This window comes from Anolis sagrei, chromosome 11 (genome assembly GCF_037176765.1).
Source record: "Anolis sagrei isolate rAnoSag1 chromosome 11, rAnoSag1.mat, whole genome shotgun sequence".
NCBI classification, from domain to species: domain Eukaryota; kingdom Metazoa; phylum Chordata; class Lepidosauria; order Squamata; family Dactyloidae; genus Anolis; species Anolis sagrei.
Genome location: NC_090031.1, coordinates 14,609,741 through 14,629,228, shown reverse-complemented (window position 1 = coordinate 14,629,228; position 19,488 = coordinate 14,609,741). Strand labels below are relative to the sequence as shown.

Below are 19,488 nucleotides of genomic sequence, written 5' to 3'. Positions count from 1 at the left end.
TAAAGAACTCTAATCAGAGCTTGAAAAAGTTATGTTTCCTGGTTTTAACTTCCAGATTCCCAACAGCCAAAATCAATAAAACTTTTTTTTCTTGCAATACATAACATGATGGGATTTCATTTATTCACACAGGTTGCAGTCATGTCCCACGTATCTAAGCAGAACAGACCATTTAACGGATTGGCTCTTTGTTCTGAGCGGAAACGGATTGGGGATTCCGCTAGTACAAAAGTATCCATATCCTGTCTTTTTTTGTTGCAACAGCCACGTCCGGGGTGCCATGCTGTCACTGTATTGCCACTTCCTCTCCATTGCCGTTCCACATCACTGCTGGTCAGAGACTGTGGGACATGACACACAATGCTGTCACATCCCATTATGCCCCATGTGATATGGATAAAGGAGGAAGAGACACGGAGCCACAGCTGCCCCGTGTTCTTTGATGCCATACAGTTTGACCTTTGAACTTCAGTTCCCCCCTTTGTTTCCTTAATCATGGACTAAACATCCAGAGAGTTATGTGGAAGCTTGATCTAAGATCAGCATGAGAAACTACAAAGTGATATGGTTGTTACATTGCCTTTCATTCTTGATTTCGGGGAGCTGTTAAGGACAGGGTTCAGATTTGGAGGTGCTCTGGAAGAAGACATAATCATAATAGCATCCCTTGTGTTGTAGATCAACCAGATCTGAAAGACTAAATTCTGATTGCAGTCGACTGTGCTGGGAATGCTTTTAACTAATTGTGGCTGTTTATTTAGTTTTAATAATGCAGTGCGAGTCCATACAGTATGTAGTATTTTAAGGGTGCATCTTGCCACCGATATATGTAGCATTTTAATGAATTATTATTTATTTATTTTCTACATTTCTAACCCGCCCTTCTCAACCCCCGAGGGGAGACTCAGGGTGACTTACACCGGCAACAATTCGACGCCACAAGATAATACAAATATAAACAAATATAACAACAGTTTAAAACAGTAAATAGAACATTAAGTTAAAAACACTTTAAATCATTGATTTATAGGATTTTAATGGTGTATTTTATACTGTATTTAATAATCTGGTGAATAACCATATGTGAATGACCTAAGGTCTAAGCATCAAATAAATTTGAACTTGAACTAACTGATGATTTAGAGAAGATTGTGAGCTTTCCTGTGTCACAAAGTGATGAGCTCTCAAGTCTGGGAAATTCAAGTCTGGGGAATGATAGTTTTCTTTCAGAGAAAACTGGCTCGGAAAGTGCAGGGCCTCAAGGGTATTCAGGAGAGTCAGAAGTAGCAACAGCAGATAAGAGATCGAGTGAAGAGCTGAGTGATAAGGAGGGTTCCCAGAAAAACATGCCTGGAGCTATAGATATAACAAAAGTCTTCGTTTACAAGCAGAAAATAGAGTGTGTCATTCAGAGAGATTACGTGGGAAAGTTGTGGAGAAAATTCATGGGAACCGGAACAATTTCATGGGTGTTTATAAAACAAAAAGTTGTTTACCTTATGTTCAGTTCAGGCAATGCTGCGTTAGAGAGATTATATGGGAAGGTTGTGAAAGACATTCACGGGAAATTGAATGATTTCATGGTCTGCCTTTGAAGATGCCCCGGAAAGTGCAGTTAATGCAAAGGTTGGCAGCCAGATTACTAACTGGAGCTGGTTATAGGGAGTATGCTCCACTGGCTGCCAATGAGTTTCCTGGTCCAATTACAAAGTACAGGTTATCATCTATGAACCCTATATTAAATATCAGGACCTCAGTTTCTCAGATCCTCAGCCTCCTTCTGGTCTTACATCTCACACAACCCAAGTAGCAAAGGAACGGGACATGAGGCTGGAGAGATACGCGAGGATATGAAATGACAGGAAGTGTGGGTATACAAGATATCTGTCTGTCTATCCATCCATCCATCCATCTATCTATGCAAATATGCCAAAATATGAAACACTTCTGGTCCCAAACATTTTGGATAAGGATCCTCTACCTGTTTGTTATTTCTCAGGACTTGCCTTTCACTTGTGTTGACAAAGGATTAGAACAGGCAGAACTGACCATTCTTTCTCCTCTCTTCCCGATCAGGGAGAACAAGGTGAGGACGGGGAAGAAGGCATAACCGGACTGTCGGGGAAAAGAGGGAACCCTGGTGTCCTTGGTCTCCCAGGAGCTCAGGGCCCCCCAGGATTCAAGGTGGGTTCCTTGTCAGCTGCTTTGTTTGTGATGCAATGCCTTTACAACCACGGCAAAAGTTGCAGGCTCTGTCCCCCATGAGCAAAAGGCACCTTTGTCAAGATTTGAGCTAGAAAATTCTCATGACACTGGCTTTCATGTCAGCCTTGAATTCTGCTCACTCACCTTTCTCCTGTATTCTTTGTAGGGAGAAGCAGGATTGTCTGGACAGGTTGGCCCTACAGGGAAAAGAGGTCCTCCAGGTGAAATGGGGCCCCCTGGCACTCGTGGGGACCTCGGAGCCAAAGGGCAGCCGGTAAGTAGATGGCTCACATGGCTGTTTGTTTATATACTGAATTTTGTTGGTTTGTTTGTTTTTGCCAGTCTAGGGCTCATGGCAACACTTGAAAAGGTTTAAATAGCTAAAGAAAAGTTGACACAATCATTACAACTATAAATATTCTAATGTCACCATGTTACTCTGGAATATCAGTATACAAAGAGATTTGGTATCTCTATGGAAACTAATCGGGAGAATTTGGGAGCACACGCCTCCATAGACAAAGAGCGCATCTGCATTGAAGAATTAATGCAGTTTGTTTATTTATTTATTTACAGTATTTATATTCTGTCCTTCTCAGAGCAGATCACAGAACACATATATGGCAAACATGCAATGCTGTTATAAACTGACAAGACAGACAACTGTAAATAGATAGAGTTTCCCATCTTCGGCATCTTGGAGGCTGTGCTTGGTTCTGGTCACAGCGGGGTCCTGTCGCTCCATCTTTCCTGCCAAAGAGCTTTGTTTGTAAACTTCCCCCTTGATTGAATTGCCGGTATTTTCTGGCATTTCCTTATGGGTGTCTTAAATATCTCCCCATTTAAAGCGGTAACTTTTTATCTACTCCCGGTGGCACTGTGGGTTAAACCGCTGAGCCACTGAGCTTGTTGACTGAAAGGTTGCAGGTTCAAATCCTGGGAGCGGGGTGAGCTTCCTCTGTCAGCTGCAGCTTCTGCCAACCTAGAAGTTCAAAAACATGCAAATGTGAGTAGATCAATAGGTACCGCTCCGGCGGGAAGGTAAGGGCGCTCCATGCAGTCATGCCGGCCACATGACCTTGGAGGTGTCTACGGACAACGCTGGCTCTTCGGCTTAGAAATGGAGATGGGCACCAATTTATTATTTATTTATTTCGAGCTTTTGTAACCTGGTCTTCTCGAGCTTTTGTAACTTGGTCTTCTCGACCTCCGAAGAGGGACTAACAGCAGAGGGTTAAAATACAATAAGATTTCTCATGGATGGCCCTTTGGAAAGGCACTCTTGCAGCCCCCCCAGAGTCAGACACAACTGGACTTACTGTCAAGGGAAAACCTTTACTTTTACCTATTTATCTACTCACATTTGTTTTTGAACTGCTAGGTAGGCAGAAGCTGGGCTGAAAGGCCAGGAGCTCACTCTGACCCAAGTTTCGAACTGTCAACCTTTCGCTTGGAAAGATTTACTGTAGCTGGCGGTTAACCTGCTGTGCTAAAGCCTGGTGCTTTGACACCACTTAAACTCCCAGGACACAATTCTATAGAAATCCTGGGATTTGTAGCTTGGTGAGGCACCAGCACTCTTTGGCAGAAGTGAAAGACCTTGTACAATTACAGCTCCCAAGATTCCATAGCATTGAGCCACAACAGTTAAAGTGCATTTGAACTGCATTAATTCGATAGTGTGGATGCACCCTTACTCTGTTTCTTCAGTTGTGCACCTACTGAACTGCGTCTGATGAAAGAGACTTAAGTTTATGAATAGTTTTAATAAAGGTTCTACAAGATCCCATTTCATCTTAATAGAATGAAAAACACAAAGACTGGATGGCCATCTGTTTGGGAGAGCTTTGATTGTGTGTTCTTGCCTAGCAGAATAGGGTGGACTGGATGGTGTTTGGGTTTTTTTCCATCTGTGATCCTATGAATTCAAATGAAAACTAGAGATTGGGGGTGCTTAGAACATGATAGTCCTGCTTCTTGACAGAATCAGGTTGTACTGGATGGCTCATGAGGTCTCTTCCAACTCTATGATTCTAGAGATGTCAACAACATAGCCCGCCCTTCGGTTTTTCTCATGGATGGCCCTTTGGAAAGGCACTCTTGCAGCATCTTCAGCTTCCAAACAGGCTTCACTCTTGCCAAAGTGTGTCTCATGAACAGGGCAGGAAAACTTTTCTAAGCGCCAAAGGACGTTAGGAGTCTGGAAGGGGCCTCGCAACAGAAGTGGTGGAAACCTCCCTGGCCTTTTGAGTCATTTACAACTGAGCTGAGCAAGCCCCTTTGGCATATACTCCCAAAAGTGCAGCTGAGCCTGAAGGCCATAAAAGGCTCTTTTTCCCTATTAATGAGATCTCTGTGACTCATTGAGGGTCCTTTTGGCCCTTCCTCCCCCACCTCAAAACGTTCCATCTGCAAAGATCAAGAGATACAAATGCTTTGTCCTGTGGATTAATAGAATGCAGGGTGTATTCAGCTCAGAACCTTTTTCACTACGTCCAACTGTAAATGCCACCTCTTGCTGCTTGTTCCCTTTTGAGTTATATGCTATGTCCAGGTTGGTTCACCAAGTACTCTGCTATGTCCGACTTCTCTGGTTGGGTTAGTCTGCAGTGCCTTTCATGTTCCTTGCTTTGATTTGGGCACTGTGTTTGATGGTCGCTATGTAGACTTGTCCACAGCTTACTTACTTATTTACTTAGGTGTTCCCTCATTGTCCGAATAGGATTGTCTTCCAAGATCAGTGTCCTGGCGGTGGGTCCGTAAGTGACTGTGGAGCCCCAATTCTTGACCCGCAGTGAGGATATTGGTTTCCAGGTGGAAGGCGGTCCTGGTCGCGGTTGGCTTGATGCACCTTCCTCTTGGCACGTTTCTTTCTTTCACCCTCCATTCGTGCCTGTTCAAATTCTACACCACTGCTGATTACAGCTGACCTCCAGCTGGAGTGCTCAAGGGCCAGGGCTTCCCAGTTCTCAGTTTCTATGCCAGAGTTTTTAAGATAGGCTTTGAGCCCATCTTTAAATCTCTTTTCCTGTCCACCAACATTCCATTTTCCATTCTTGAGTTCAGAGTAGAGCAACTGTTGTGGGAGAGGGTGATCGGGCATCCAGACAAAGTGGCTGGTACAGCGGAGTTGATGGCAGAGGACCATCGCTTCAATGCTGGTGGCTTTTGCTTCTTCCAGCACACTGACATTTGTCCACTTGTCTTACCAAGAGATGTGCAGGATTTTCTGGAGGCAGCACTGATGGAATCGTTCCAGGAGTTGCATGTGATGTCTGTAGACAGTTCACATCTCGCAGAGATATAGCAGAGTTGGGAGGAAAACAGCTTTATAAACAAGCACCTTGGTCTCCGTATGGATTTCCCGGTCCTCAAACACTCTCTGCTTCATTCGGAAAAAAGCTGCACTCGCAGAGCTCAGGCGGTGTTGTACTTCAGTGTCAATGTTGACTTTTGTGGAGAGGTGGCTGTCAAGGGAGTGGAAATGATCAACATTTTCTAATGTTACACCATTAAACTGTATTTCTGGCATTGGAGAATGCCAGAAATACAGTTGTGTTGTTAAAGGCTTCTATGGCCGGAATCACTGTTGTAGGTTTTTTGGGCTGTTCTTGGATGCAGAGAATGCGTTTGATAACATTTCTTGGGAGTTTCATTTTGTGGGAGTTGAAGTCCAAAACACCAGGAGGGAGGGCGGAATTTGGTCCATGCCTGGAATATATGGTATAGAATGCTATAGAATATCTACAGGAGCATAAAGACCAGCAAGAAGCATTGATGTTCTTGGATGCAGAGAAGGCATTTGATAACATTTCTTGGACTGGGTTGTTTTAGATTTTTCTGGCTATATGGCCATGTTCTAGAAGCATTCTCTCCTGATGTTTCTCCTGCATCTATGGCAGGCATCCTCAGAGGTTGTGAGGTCTGTTTGAAACTAGGAAATTTGGGTTTATATATCTGTGGAAAGTCCAGGGTAGGAGAAAGAACTCTTGTCTGTTGGAGGAATTCTTTGTTGAGAAATGATTAGGTGAGAAGCCATTGAAATCCACAAGCATGTGGACAACTTAAACAGAAAGGAGGAAACCATGAAAATGAACAAAATCTGGCTACCAGTATTTTTAAAAACTCTAAAATCAGGACAGTAAATAAAGAGCAACATTCAAAAAACAGGGGAATTCCAGACAGGAAAAAAATTAGGGCCAGTATGCTGAATCTAAATGATGCCTCTTGCTGTCCCCTTCCTTCAAATTGGCAGTATTTACGTTCCTAAATGCCTTCTTGTCACTTCTTGCTCAAATGATATCTTGGAGCCAATGAACAGATGGATTTCAACTCTCTTTACAACATCATTTCCTCCCCCTTCGACATGGCTTGGCTTGTTCTCGTCTTTGGCCTTTCCAACTCGTGAACCGTACGTAATGAGTTTAGCAGCCCTGAGCTCTTTAAACTGAACATTTCCTTTCATCTATGTTCTTTTTTCCCTCTTTGATTTTATTGAAAACTTCTAGGGAGACTTTGGTGAATCAGGATTTCCAGGGATCGCCGGTCTGTTTGGGCCAAAGGTGAGATCACAGTGCGTGTGTACATAACCGTCATTGCCGAAGCAACCTCTTGGTTTCGCCAAGGGCTCTTTAAACATTGCCGTTGTGTTTTTTTAAAAACTTTTATTATGTTATTTTGCACTGTTTATTTTATTTTGCTACTTTATGTATTTTGTTGTGATGAGATTTTTCTGTTCTTTTGTATTTTACTTTGCTGCACTGTATGTTTTGAGCTCGGTCTCATGCTAGCCGCCCCGAGTGCCCTTCGGGGAGATGGTGGCAGGGTATAAATAGTTGTTGTTGTTATTATTATTATTATTATTATTATTATTATTAATTACACAACAGCACAGTATGTCACAACAAAAGAGATCTATATGCTGGATTTTGTATTATTATTATTATTATTATTATTATTATTATTATTATTTGAAACACAACAAGATGAGTCTACATCAGACAAGATCACTCTGCTGGCTGTTGTATTGGATCACACGTCGGACACTTCCCAAGTGTCTAGGACTGTGTGATATATCGGTGAATAATGTGTGCAGATCCCAATAGGGAGGCTTTTTGCAGCTGGCAGATGGTAATTTTGTCAGTGCCAATTGTGTTTAAATGCAGGCCAAGGTCTTGAGGCACTGAACCCAGTGTGCCAATCACCACTGGGACCACCTTGACTGGCTTGTGCCATAGTCTTTGCAGTTTGATCTTTAAATCCTCGTATTGTTTCCAGTTGCTTCTCATCAATCCTGCTGTTGCCTGGGATTGCAACACTGACTATTATTATTGTTATTATTATTATTATTATTATTAGGACTGTTTTTGGCTGCGTAGATGCTACACAGTCAACTGGGTGCAAGCCAGATGGGCACAGATCCTGACACAGAATTGCCATACAACAACAATAACAACAGCAACAATATATTACCTGACTCTCCTTGTGGGGGGGATGTTGATTCTTTGGGAAAGAACCCTAACTCCTTCCAACCATCTTTTTGGTTCCTTTTAGCATTTCCAACATTTGCTAGGACACATTTAAAAGTCCCCTTAGATGGGTTTTTAAAAGATCCCTTAAAAGACCCCTTAAAAGACCCCTAAACAGCGCTCCATGCAGTCATGGCGGCCACATGACCTTGGAGGTGTCTATGGACAATGCCGGCTCTTCGGCTTAGAAATGGAGATGAGCACCAACCCCCAAGTCGGGCACAACTGGGCTTAATGTCAGGGGGAAAACTTTTACCTTTTACCTTAAAGGCATGGAGCTTCCAATGTTTTTAGAAGAGCATCTTTTCCTTTTCATAGATGTTCTGACCTTGTGGACACTGACAGGCTCCAGAAAAGGCCCAAGTTGCTTGTGATATAATGGGATGAGGTGCCTCTGCTGCACTGTGCGTGTCACTCCCCCAGTGCAGTCTAGTTTGCAGCTGCCATTTAGATTTTGCATCACACGTCTTCATAGTTTTATAGAGAAGGACTGATGGGAGGAAAAAGCAGTCACTAGATATCCAAATAAAATGTAAACACATGGGGCTCCTCAACCATTCCGTCCCACTCATCCCACATATATTTTCCAGAAGTTTCATAAGATTTTTAGGCACACAAGAAACCTAACTGGGGATTTGATAGATCTTTGGAAGAGATTATCTGCATTAAAGACTTTTCAGAATTGATGTTATTATATATTGTTGTTGTTTAAAATTGTTATTTTATGATTTTATTTATTTTGTATCAAAGGTATTGCATAAATTAGGTTTTTTTGTTGTGTCAGGAGCGATTTGAGAAAACTGCAAGTCGCTTCTGGTGTGAGAGAATTGGCCATCTGCGAGGACGTTGCCCAGGGGACGCCCGGATGTTTTGATGTGTTACCATCCTTGTGGGGGGCTAAGTTGATATTGAGGATTGTAGCTTCTCCTTGTTTGGCCTTTTTATATATTTTGGGTTTTCATGCTGTTGTCATTGCTTTAACTCTTAACAATGTAAAAAATTTCAATAATAGTAGTGAAGAAAACTGATTTATACTGTAAGAAAAAGTCATTCCTTTAAATCAATAGAAACCTGAAAAGTAAACACCATTGCAAGTCTTGGTGATTTGGTGGGTCTCTTGAGAGTAATCGTTGGACTGATATCATAAAATGCATTCACGTGCTGGAATTTGGGAAAAGAACAAATCCTTTTGGGTTTGGATTTCTCTTTAAAAAGAATGTCACATGGGTTATCCTAATCTGTAAAATCAATGATGAGGCTGTATCTTGAATGCTGAAAAGTATAATAGTGCTTTGTCGAATTCACACTCGATTGCAATCTCTTTAGGGGCCGCCTGGTGACTTCGGGTTCAAAGGCATCCAGGGTCCGAAGGGGCCACAAGGTCTTATGGTGAGTTTGCGAAGCCCTTTCATGGTTCCCCCACCCCCTTGTTTCAGTAGCTGCTTCCACTTGAAAATTTCCTATTGGCAAATATATGCGAGGGTTGAATGAAAAGTAATACCTCCACCTTCGTAACTCCGCAACAGTACTGGTATGCGGCAGGTACTGGCTTGTTCAGTAGACTCTCCTCTACAGTTCAATTTTGGTGGGAAGCCTTAGCATTGAATGGTTGTGTTGTTAAAGACGGTCAGTCAATGCGACTTAAGCAACGTGCAGTCATTGAATTCTTTACCTCAGAAGGTGTCACCCCAAAGGAGATTCATCAGGGAATGCAAGCTGTTTATGGTGATTGTGTTGATGTGAGTACTGTGTGTCGTTGGGTGAGTAAGCGTAAAGATGTTGAGGCGAGAACATCTGACTTGCATGACAAACAAAGAGTTGGATGTCCTGTGACAGCAACACTGAGTTTCACAAGCAAAAGGTTAACAGATTCATTCAGGACGATTGTCGTATCACAGAGAGAAATTTCAAGCATAATCGGTATTTCACAAGAATGTGTGGGTCACATTATTGCTTTGCTTGGCTACCGGAAGATCTGTGCACAGTGGATACCCAGGATGCTGATGCCTGAAATGAAAGCGCACAGACTTGAAACTTCAGAGACTGGATCTCACCACCGTACAGCATCCTCCGTACAGTCCAGATTTAACACTAAATTACTTCCATCTCTTCCTGATAATGAAAGAAGATCTACGGGGACATCATTATACTTCTTCCATGATGGCTTCAGAAACCTTGTTCATTGTTGGTAGAAATGTATCCAATTGTCTGGTGATTATGTGAAAAAATGAATAGTGGTAGTTACAGAGCACGTTCTAAGGATTATTTCTGCATTTGATTTATTAATATATTCCCATCTAAACCCAAGTAACAAAGGTGAAGGCATTACTTTTCATTCAACCCTCTTACTTGGCCTCATCTTTGCTGTTGAATTCTTCCAAGATGCTCTGCTCCTTGGAAGGCAGTAATTGTTCTATGATGATGAAGCAGGTGTTTTGTCCTTAAGGAGCCAAAAGCGGCCGTGGTGCTTTCTTAAACTGTTGGATGTCCATCCTCTCTAACATGGAAGTTAAAGTCCAATGGGGTTTTCTTAAGCAAGGAGTACTCAGAGTTGGTTTTATCTCTGAAATCTAGAAATTATTGAGGGACTCCCATGCAAGAACTAATCTGGGCTCACACTATTTACCTTCCAAGATCAGATAGCATTTTGTGCCAATTGTTGCACTCTAGCCTTGATAGCACCTTTCACCCAGCACCACATGCAGACCAGTAGTATCTAACTACAGCAGTTTATTTACTAAGGGGAAAGGCATTTCCCAAAAAAGTAGCGGAAGAAGTGCTGTAAAATAACAGTAGTCCAAATATACAACGTTCAGTCGTCCAAAATAGCAAGGTACATTGAATCTAGGAAATCAAGATCATAGGCATAAATCCATAAGCATGAAAAACAGGATTTTTTCCAAGAAAAAACTCTGACAGGAACATAGACTTGAATGAGAGCTGAAACAAGAACTTGATTCTACAGCAACATTGTCTGCTCTGAAGACACCACAAAAACATCACTTAATTTAAACTCAAACTTGACCAAGAAGCCATGAGGCTGTCCCTTCGACACCTAGGTTTCAAGGATTGCTTCTCACCGAGTCTTTTTGACCTTCTAGTTAATCTTTCCTTTGCTCTATCGTTGTTGAGGCTGTTGGGGAAAAACACCCTATCTTATGAATGTATTTATTTATTTACAGTATTTATATTCCACCCTTCTCACCACGCTGGGGACTCAGGGCGCATTACAATGCACATATACTTGGCAAACATTCAATGCCAATTAGACATACAACATATATAGACAGACAATTTAACATTCCAGCTTTCTGGTTTCATGAGGATATGCTTAATTCCAGCTCGATTCCAGCTACAGGAGGAGTTTCTGCTTCACCATCCATTTGTGACACCGAGTCCTTCTGCATGCTGCTGGAAGATTTTATGGTGTCATAAATTAGTTAAAGTAGCCTCTCTTCATAAAGCGGTACCTAAATTTCTTACTTGACAGATGCAACTGTCTTTTGGGCTGCAAAGGTCAACAGCAAGCTAGACTAATGGCCAGAAGCTCACATCGACCTGGGCTGGCTTTGAACTCATGACCTCTTGGTCAGTAGTTTTTTTAATGCAGCTGGCTATCAGCTAGCTGCGCCACAACCCAATTCCCAGGAAAAATGGAATCCCAAATATTCCTTATCTCTTCTGCAGCTGCCGGCCCTAAATTGCAGGTGATCCACGGCCTGCAATTCAGCCTGTGTTTCTGCCTGATCTCACACAGACTCAGTGAAAAACCCATCATTCCCCTCATTCTCCAAGGAGGAATCCCCATCATCCCCAGCTTGCTGCTGAGCCCCAACACCGATATGGTATTTAGACCCCATGGAAAAAGCATAATCCTATACCAATTACCATACCAAATATGACAAAGGAGACAAAAAAGATAACACAAAAGGTAGCGAGAGAAGAAAAGACAGGAAGCGAGGAGAAGAATTGGAGATGGGCTGATTCAAGGCAAGAGGAAAGATTAAAGTTTGCATGAATCAGAGCAGATAAGACAATGGCAACAAGTGAGACCCGAATTGAATGAGCAAAAGTAAAGGGTGGTTTGCAAAGAGAAAATAAGAAAGGGAAACTTTGCAAGTTGGGGTATCCCAAGAGCAGGAAATAAAACACTTCAGTGGAAGAGATTTGGATGCGAAATGGGATGGTAAAGCAGGAAGTCTTGGACATCAAAAAAGGTTTCAGTCTTTGAGGAACATGGAGAAGTGTTTTGAAGAGGGATGTGTTTGGGTTAGAGAAGGGATGCAGAACTGTTTAGCATAAGAAATGAAGAACAAGAACAGAGCATTAACTTACTCTGATGAGAGAAACAGAGACTTCTGTGCCAAAGTGTCTCTCGGAGCCATGAGCACAGAGTTGTAAATAGCTGACAGATGAGACCAGCCAAAAAATGCAGCGAAGCCAGGCCAAAGCAGGCAGGAGGGGGGCTGCTATGAAAATGTCTTTGGCTGCATGATCCAAAGACTTAGAGATGGCGAAAGAGGATAGGAAACCAGGAAGACAGAAAGAGAAGACCTCAGTTCAAAGGGAATGACACTCGTGGAGGAGACGAGGCAGGCACAAGAGGAGATGAAGTAAAGATGTGCTGGAAAAAGGGGGAAAGGTGAAATCTATATAAATAAAAATGTAATGTTTGTTTTTGGGATTAACATAACTCAGAAACCACTGGTCGAATTGACATGACATTTTGACACTGTTAGCACCGGGATTGGGGCGCAGCTGGCTGAGTGTCAGCTGCATTAAGCGCACTCTGACCAAAAGGTCATGTGTTCGAAGCCAGCCCGGGTCGGAGCGAGTGCCCGACCAATTGTGTAGCTTCTTGTCAACCTTTGCAACCCGAAAGACAGTTGCATATGTCAAGTAGGAAAATTAGGTACCACCTATGTGTGGGGAGGCTAATTTAACAAATTTATGAGGCCATAAAAAAGACTCCAGCAAAAAGCACTCCAGCAAAGCATGTGGGGAATGCAGAAGTACTTCATCAGTGTCGCAGATGGATGATGAAAGTGACAGCTCCCCTGGCGGCCAGAAAAAGTTAAATAGCCTCTGTGTATGTCTATATACGTTGTATGTCTAATTGGCATTGAATGTTTGCCATATATGTGTACATTGTAATCCGCCCTGAGTCCTCTGTGGAGTGAGAAGGGCGGAATAGAAATGCTGTAAATAAATAAATAAATAAATAGGTGTAAACAGTCCAACAAGTGTCCATCACCCCTAAAACACACAATCCCCCCCCCCCCAGTGGAACTGACTTCAAAACCCAAAAAATACACCATATATACATATATACCTACACTCATATACATATACACATGCACACACAAATATGCATATATACACATGCACACATACATATATACATATACGCATGCACACACATATACAAATACACATACATTCATACACACACGTATATATGCACAAGCACACACAAATATACACATGTACACACATACATATACATACATATATACATGCACACACAAATATATGTATAGACACATACATACATTAATACACACATATATATATGCACAAGCACACACAAATATACACATGTACACACACATATATATACACATGCACACACATATACATATACACATACATACATTCATACACACACGTATATATGCACAAGCACACAAATATACACATGTACGTACATATATACATATTGACATGCACACATAAATATACATATATACACATATACATATACACATGCACACAGACATATATACATATACACAGGCATGTACATATACATACACGCATATATACACACAAATATGCATATACACATGCACACACATATACACAATATGCATATACACATATTCATATTCATAAACACAAGAATACACAAATATATAAACACATATAAATATATATATATGCACACAAAACATATACACAGACTGGCCACTGCAACGCGTGGCAGGGGACGGCTAGTCTATATAAATAAAAATGTAATGTTTGTTTGTGGGATTAATATAACTCAAAAGCCACGGGACGAAATGACACCAAATTTGGACACAATACCCCTATCAGGTCAATGAGTGACCATCACTCATAAAACACACACCAGAAGGAACTTGAAAAGCAAAAAGACGCTACAGCGCATGTGCAAAAATGATGCCCCTGGCAAACAAAACACACAATAGCATATCAACACTCTCTTCCGGACTACAGCTCCCAACATCCCCTAGACCAGGCCCTTTAGGAGAGGAGGATGCTCCAAATGTCCTTGTTCATTTCATTTTGTCCTATGCACTCATTCAGACAGATCTTTGTAACTGAGATCCTACAATGAGAATGTGGAGCTTAGTTGGTTTACTGCATGCCCACTACCCAGCATTCCTGACATTTTGCCTCCCTTTCACCCATCTGTAAAAAATTGAAATGAAAAAATGGCAGACCTCACAATCTCTGAGGATGCCTGCGAAACGTCAGGAGAGAATGCTTCTGGAATATGGCCATACAGTCTGAAAAATCTACATCAACCCAGTAATTCCAGCCATGAAAGCCTTGGACAATACATTGACCAGCTAGTTGTCTGGAAACATAAGGAGAGGGAATTGTTTTCAAGCTTCGTCAATGGGAAGTGTTAGGGCTTTAAAAAAAATCCACTAACTTTCTGTTCTCTCTGTAGGGAAAAGAAGGAGTTATTGGCCCACTTGGAATTCCAGGTCCAACAGGAAGCCCAGTAAGTATCTATCCTGCTCATGTTTACTTATCTTATGTAATATAATATATTGTATATACATATAATATTTATAATATTATAATGTAATACAATATAATAACAGTAATATGACATAATTATATATTTTATATTATATGTAATATTACTAATAATATTACAATATAATTGTATAGTTCTATATAGTAGTATATTTATTTATGATAATGGACCCAGTGGAATCTCTCATTCATTCACATATATGAGATAGGTAAAGGTTTTCCCCTGACATTAAGTCCAGTCGTGTCGGACTCTGGGGGTTGGTGCTCATCTCCGTTTCTAAGCCGAAGAACCAGCATTGTCCATAGACACCTCCAAGGTCATGTGGCCAACATGACTGCATGGAGCACCATTACCGTCCTGCCGGAGCAGTACCTATTGATCTATTCACATTTGCATGTTTTCAAACTATTAGGTTGGCAGAAGCTGGGGCTGACAGCAGAAGCTCACACCCCAGATTTGAACCTGCAACCTTTCGGTCAACAAGTTTAGCAACTCAGTGATTTAACCCACTGCGCCACCGGGGCTTCATATATTATTAGCATAATACAATATCAGTATTATATATATAAATATATATAATATTGATATTGTACTATGCTAATAATATAATGTATTGTATGTATATATATCTTGTAAGCCGCTCCGAGTCCCCTTCAGGGTGTAAAGGGCGCCATATAAATGTTGTAAATAAATAAATAAACAAATAATCGTTTTGTTGTTACTTATAAAGATAATGATAATAAACTTTATTTATACCCCGCCGCCATCTCCCCGGAGGAGACTCAGGACGGCTAACATGAGGCTAAGCCCAACGATACAATACAGCAAAATAAAATACAAAATACAAAACAACAAAAATTACATCAGAATAAAATACATACAGTGGCAAAATAAAATAAATAAAGCAAAAAATCAAACACAATGGGTGAGCCAAATGCACAAGATAAAATGATAAAACCCTAGATGAGGTAGAAGTAGAAAAAGTGTATTTGAGAGGAGTCCAAAAAGGGTGAACAGTCGGGTTAGGCCTTCAATTTAGGACGGGGGAAAGTGCATCATAAGGACAATACTGTAGATGGAACAGACAGAAATGGGATGAATGCTCACTCTCCAAAGACACATACTTGTGTTGTTATTTTTGCAGAAACAGCCATAAAGATATTTCTCTTTCGTGGTCTCTGTGAAATTGCACATATGGTAGTGTGATGCGCATGTGCAGCAGACTACCATATGTGCGGATTTCACAGATGACCACTCGAAGAAACACGGTTACAGGTAAGCAACCATTCTTTCTTTCTGCATTAGATATTTCCAGAGCTGTTGATCCCTTGTCAGGGCAAAGGCGGGGTATAGATTAAATACAGGAGTACATCAATTGACATTTCTTTTTCTCCATACAGGGCCCCAAAGGTGACAAAGGTAGCCGAGGAGAAACGGTGAGTGGTCTTGTGCCCTTCTTCGGATTGTATTTTGAACCAGGGGATCAGGAATGCATTTGGCAAACACTTGCCAGCTGCTGGAGGTCATGTGCACCAGGCTGGTCTGAGCTGTCTTCTGGGGGGGGGGGGTGGGGTCTGAAGACACTCAGGAAGGGCTCCCCACTTCCCCTGCCCCTTAAACACAGGCCGGACCTCCGACCACCTGCAGCTCAGATAATAATATTTATTTATTTATTTATTTATTTATTTATTTATTTATTTATTTATTTATTTATACCCCACCACCATCTGCTTACATGAGGCCAAGCCCAGTAATACATTACAGCAAAATAAATACAGAACAGCAAAAAATAACATCACAATAAAATAAGTAAAATATACAAGTAAAATAAAACAGTGCAGGCAGGCCTTACCAAACAATCCCTCTGCTCAGATAAGGCAGACAGAAAACATTGTTGAGTGTTGGAAGCAATGTCAACAGTGGGAAATACACCCAAGCCAGCTCTATTTTCAGGAAAGTTGGAACTAGAACCTGACTGCAATCAGCCCTCCACATCTACAGGTTTTACATTTTTTTGGATTTGATTACACGATATAACACAGTTTTTGTTCCTGGGTTATAAATGTCATTTTCTAATTGGTTCTATCATAAAAACATGGAAAAGTTTATTAAACTGCAAAAACTTTATTTGTGCAGGAGGGACATCCTGCAGCACATTTTTCTATAGTTTTTTAAGGAATATCTTGTCAAATTTCAACCAAATCAAAGTAGTAATATAACAACTTTCAAAGTAAGTGCCGCACAATTAAACAGGAAATAATATTTTCAAACCAGGAATATACTCCCCCCCCCCCCCCCAATTTTGTCACATAGTGTTATACATGGATTTGATTAATATGGTCTCTGCGTCCTCCAGGGCACGTCTATGGCCAACTTCCACCAGAGCTTGAAAATAGAGCTGCCTAGAGATTCCTAGCGGGATGTTCTCTCAGAGAGGAAAGAGAAGATTTTTATTTTTAGTTTTACTATCTTCTTGGGGGTCCTGCACCCCAACCCCAGCAAATGTGGAGGGCTGGGGTTACACTATTTTGCACGTCCATCCACCTATTTTGCATTCCCTTGTTCCTGTCTGATCCCTTGGCTTCTTATGGACTGCCCATTATCCACACTGCTTCTCTCCTCTCTCAGTAAATAATTATGAGAGCAGTGATATCATGGGGTAGGAGGCTTATTGGGACCTAAAGAAGTCTGCCCCCCCCCCCCCCCCCGGGTCTGACTGGAAAGCTCAGTGAATGTGAACCTTTACCGATACTTCTTAAGGTTGGGGAAAATACCAGATATGTGTTGTCGAAGGCTTTCATGGCTGGAATCACTGGGTTGTTGTAGGTTTTTGGGGCTATATGGCCATGTTCTAGAAGCATTCTCTCCTGACATTTTGCCTGCATCTATAGCAAGCATCCTCAGACCTCACAGTCAGGAGAGAATGCTTCTAGAACATGGCCATATAGCCCGAAAATACCAGATAATTCTGAAAATAAGTCTAATAGCTTACTGGTAAACAATAGCCTTTCAATGCAAAATTTAATCACATTGACTACTTTTTTTCATTCACTAACTAATAAAAAATTCTCAATTTTTTATCCACTTGTTTTCTCATTATCACAGGGATTGCAAGGTCCAAAGGTGAGTCTCTAGCAGCATTGCCAACAAAATGGTTTCTTCCAACCAATTCTCTCTGAAGCAAAATATGATGTATATTTAGATACTAACATCTCAGAGCTATCATGCTATAGTAGGTGAATGTCTAATAGAAGCCAGGTGAAGCCAGCCTTTTAGACATAGGGCAGTTCCAGACAGCACCAAATCGCATGCTTTAGTCAAGATCAAAAAAATCCAGGACCTGAGAAGATGTCCAGATACATATCTGTTGGTCCTGGGTTTTCGGTCTCCGTTGGCCACCATGGGACTTCCATTAGAAATTTCAGCAGTTAAGTTGTAAACATGCAAATCATTGTATAAGTTCCATTCCTGGGTTACAGTGTCTAGATCTAGGGAAGTAATGCTACCCCTCTATTCTGCTTTGGTTAGACCACACCTGGAATATTGTGTCCAATTCTGTGCATCATAATTGAAGAGAGATATTGACAAACTGGAATGTGTCCAGTGGAAGGCGACTAAAATGATCAAAGGTCTGGAGAACAAGCCCTATGAAGAGCGGCTTAAAGAGCTGGGCATGTTTAGCCTGAAGAAGAGAAGGCTGAGAGAAGACTTGATAGCCATGTATAAATATGTGAGAGGAAGTCACAGGGATGAGGGAGCAAATTTGTTTTCTGCTTCCCTGGAGACTAGGACATGGAACAATGGCTTCAAACTACAAGAAAGGAGATTCCATCTGAACACAAGGAAGAACTTCCTGACTGTGAGAGCTGCTCAGCAGTGGAACTCTCTGCCCCGGAGTGTGGTGGAGGCTCCTTCTTCGGAGGCTTTTAAACAGAGGCAGAATGGCCATCTGTCAGGGATGCTTTGAATGCAATATTCTTGCTTCTTGGCAGGGGGTTGGACTGGATTGCCCATGAGGTCTCTTCCAACTCTATGATTCTATGATTCTATAAGCTGCAGGGCCATCGGTGCAAACAGGATGTACTTCCTTGGTTATATATGTCTGTTCCTGAATGCTCTTGTTGTGAAAAGATGTACAATGTTGACTAGGACGCCACAACTTTGTCCTGGCCAGAGAAAATGTGCCCTCCACATGTTTCGTAAAGTTTCTGGCACACAAAGTTTTTGCTTTCTATTCAACTGTCACCTTCTTCTTAGGAACCAAGCAATCAGGAACAGACATCTAAAACCCAGGAACAGACCCATATAAAAAATCCTGTTATTTCCGAGTGCAGGACCATACAGACATTCGAAGATGCTGATTATCGGCTCAGAACCGAGATATTCCCAGCCCTGAAAATCTCGCGTTTTTTGCTGTTTGTAGTGATTGCTTCCGCGTTTACAGAGAACGGCATTTGGCCACCCTCCAGTTTTCTGTGGGAGCTTCTGGGATAAAGGTAATGTCTGGACGGGCCCTAAGCAAACTGGAAAAGGCTCACCCAAGAAAGAGCAAAAGAACAAAATGAAATCTAAGAAAATGAGAAATGGCTAAGATTATATCAATAGGAGAAATCAATAGATTTTACCAAAAGATTTATTCTCTTCCTCTCTCCTTCTTGTTTTTGACTTGTTTTTAACCTAAGCCAGAGCTATGCCAGACCATCCCTCTTTGTTAACCTCCCTGATCTTTTTCTTCCCAGGGTCCCCCAGGGCCACGTGGGCCCACAGGGCCACCGGTAGGTATTCTTTAGAGGTGTTCAGACTCTCGGTACAAATATATATTTTAGTGATTGAGTGAGTGTGGAATGGGAGAGATGCTACTCTGGAATACAGGGTCGCGGATTTGTTGATAAGCCTAAGGTTGAGAATGTGGGGGTAAGACAGATTTATGAGACTCAAGGAATAGCTACAAGAAATTTTCTCCAC

At 41.6% G+C, this 19,488-nt stretch overlaps 1 protein-coding gene across 2 annotated transcripts in view; it reads left to right on the top strand.

Annotated features, from left to right (window-relative positions):
- The window catches only part of COL27A1 (collagen type XXVII alpha 1 chain), a 213,135-nt gene that overhangs the window by 179,524 nt on the left and 14,123 nt on the right, over window positions 1-19,488 (top strand). For both annotated transcript variants that reach the window (XM_060757312.2, XM_067471901.1), the window contains 8 exons: window positions 2,077-2,184; window positions 2,372-2,479; window positions 6,714-6,767; window positions 9,060-9,122; window positions 14,431-14,484; window positions 15,924-15,959; window positions 17,629-17,646; window positions 19,263-19,298. In XM_060757312.2, the coding sequence (XP_060613295.2) occupies window positions 2,077-2,184; window positions 2,372-2,479; window positions 6,714-6,767; window positions 9,060-9,122; window positions 14,431-14,484; window positions 15,924-15,959; window positions 17,629-17,646; window positions 19,263-19,298 (477 nt within the window). The remainder of the gene's footprint in view (window positions 1-2,076; window positions 2,185-2,371; window positions 2,480-6,713; window positions 6,768-9,059; window positions 9,123-14,430; window positions 14,485-15,923; window positions 15,960-17,628; window positions 17,647-19,262; window positions 19,299-19,488) is intronic.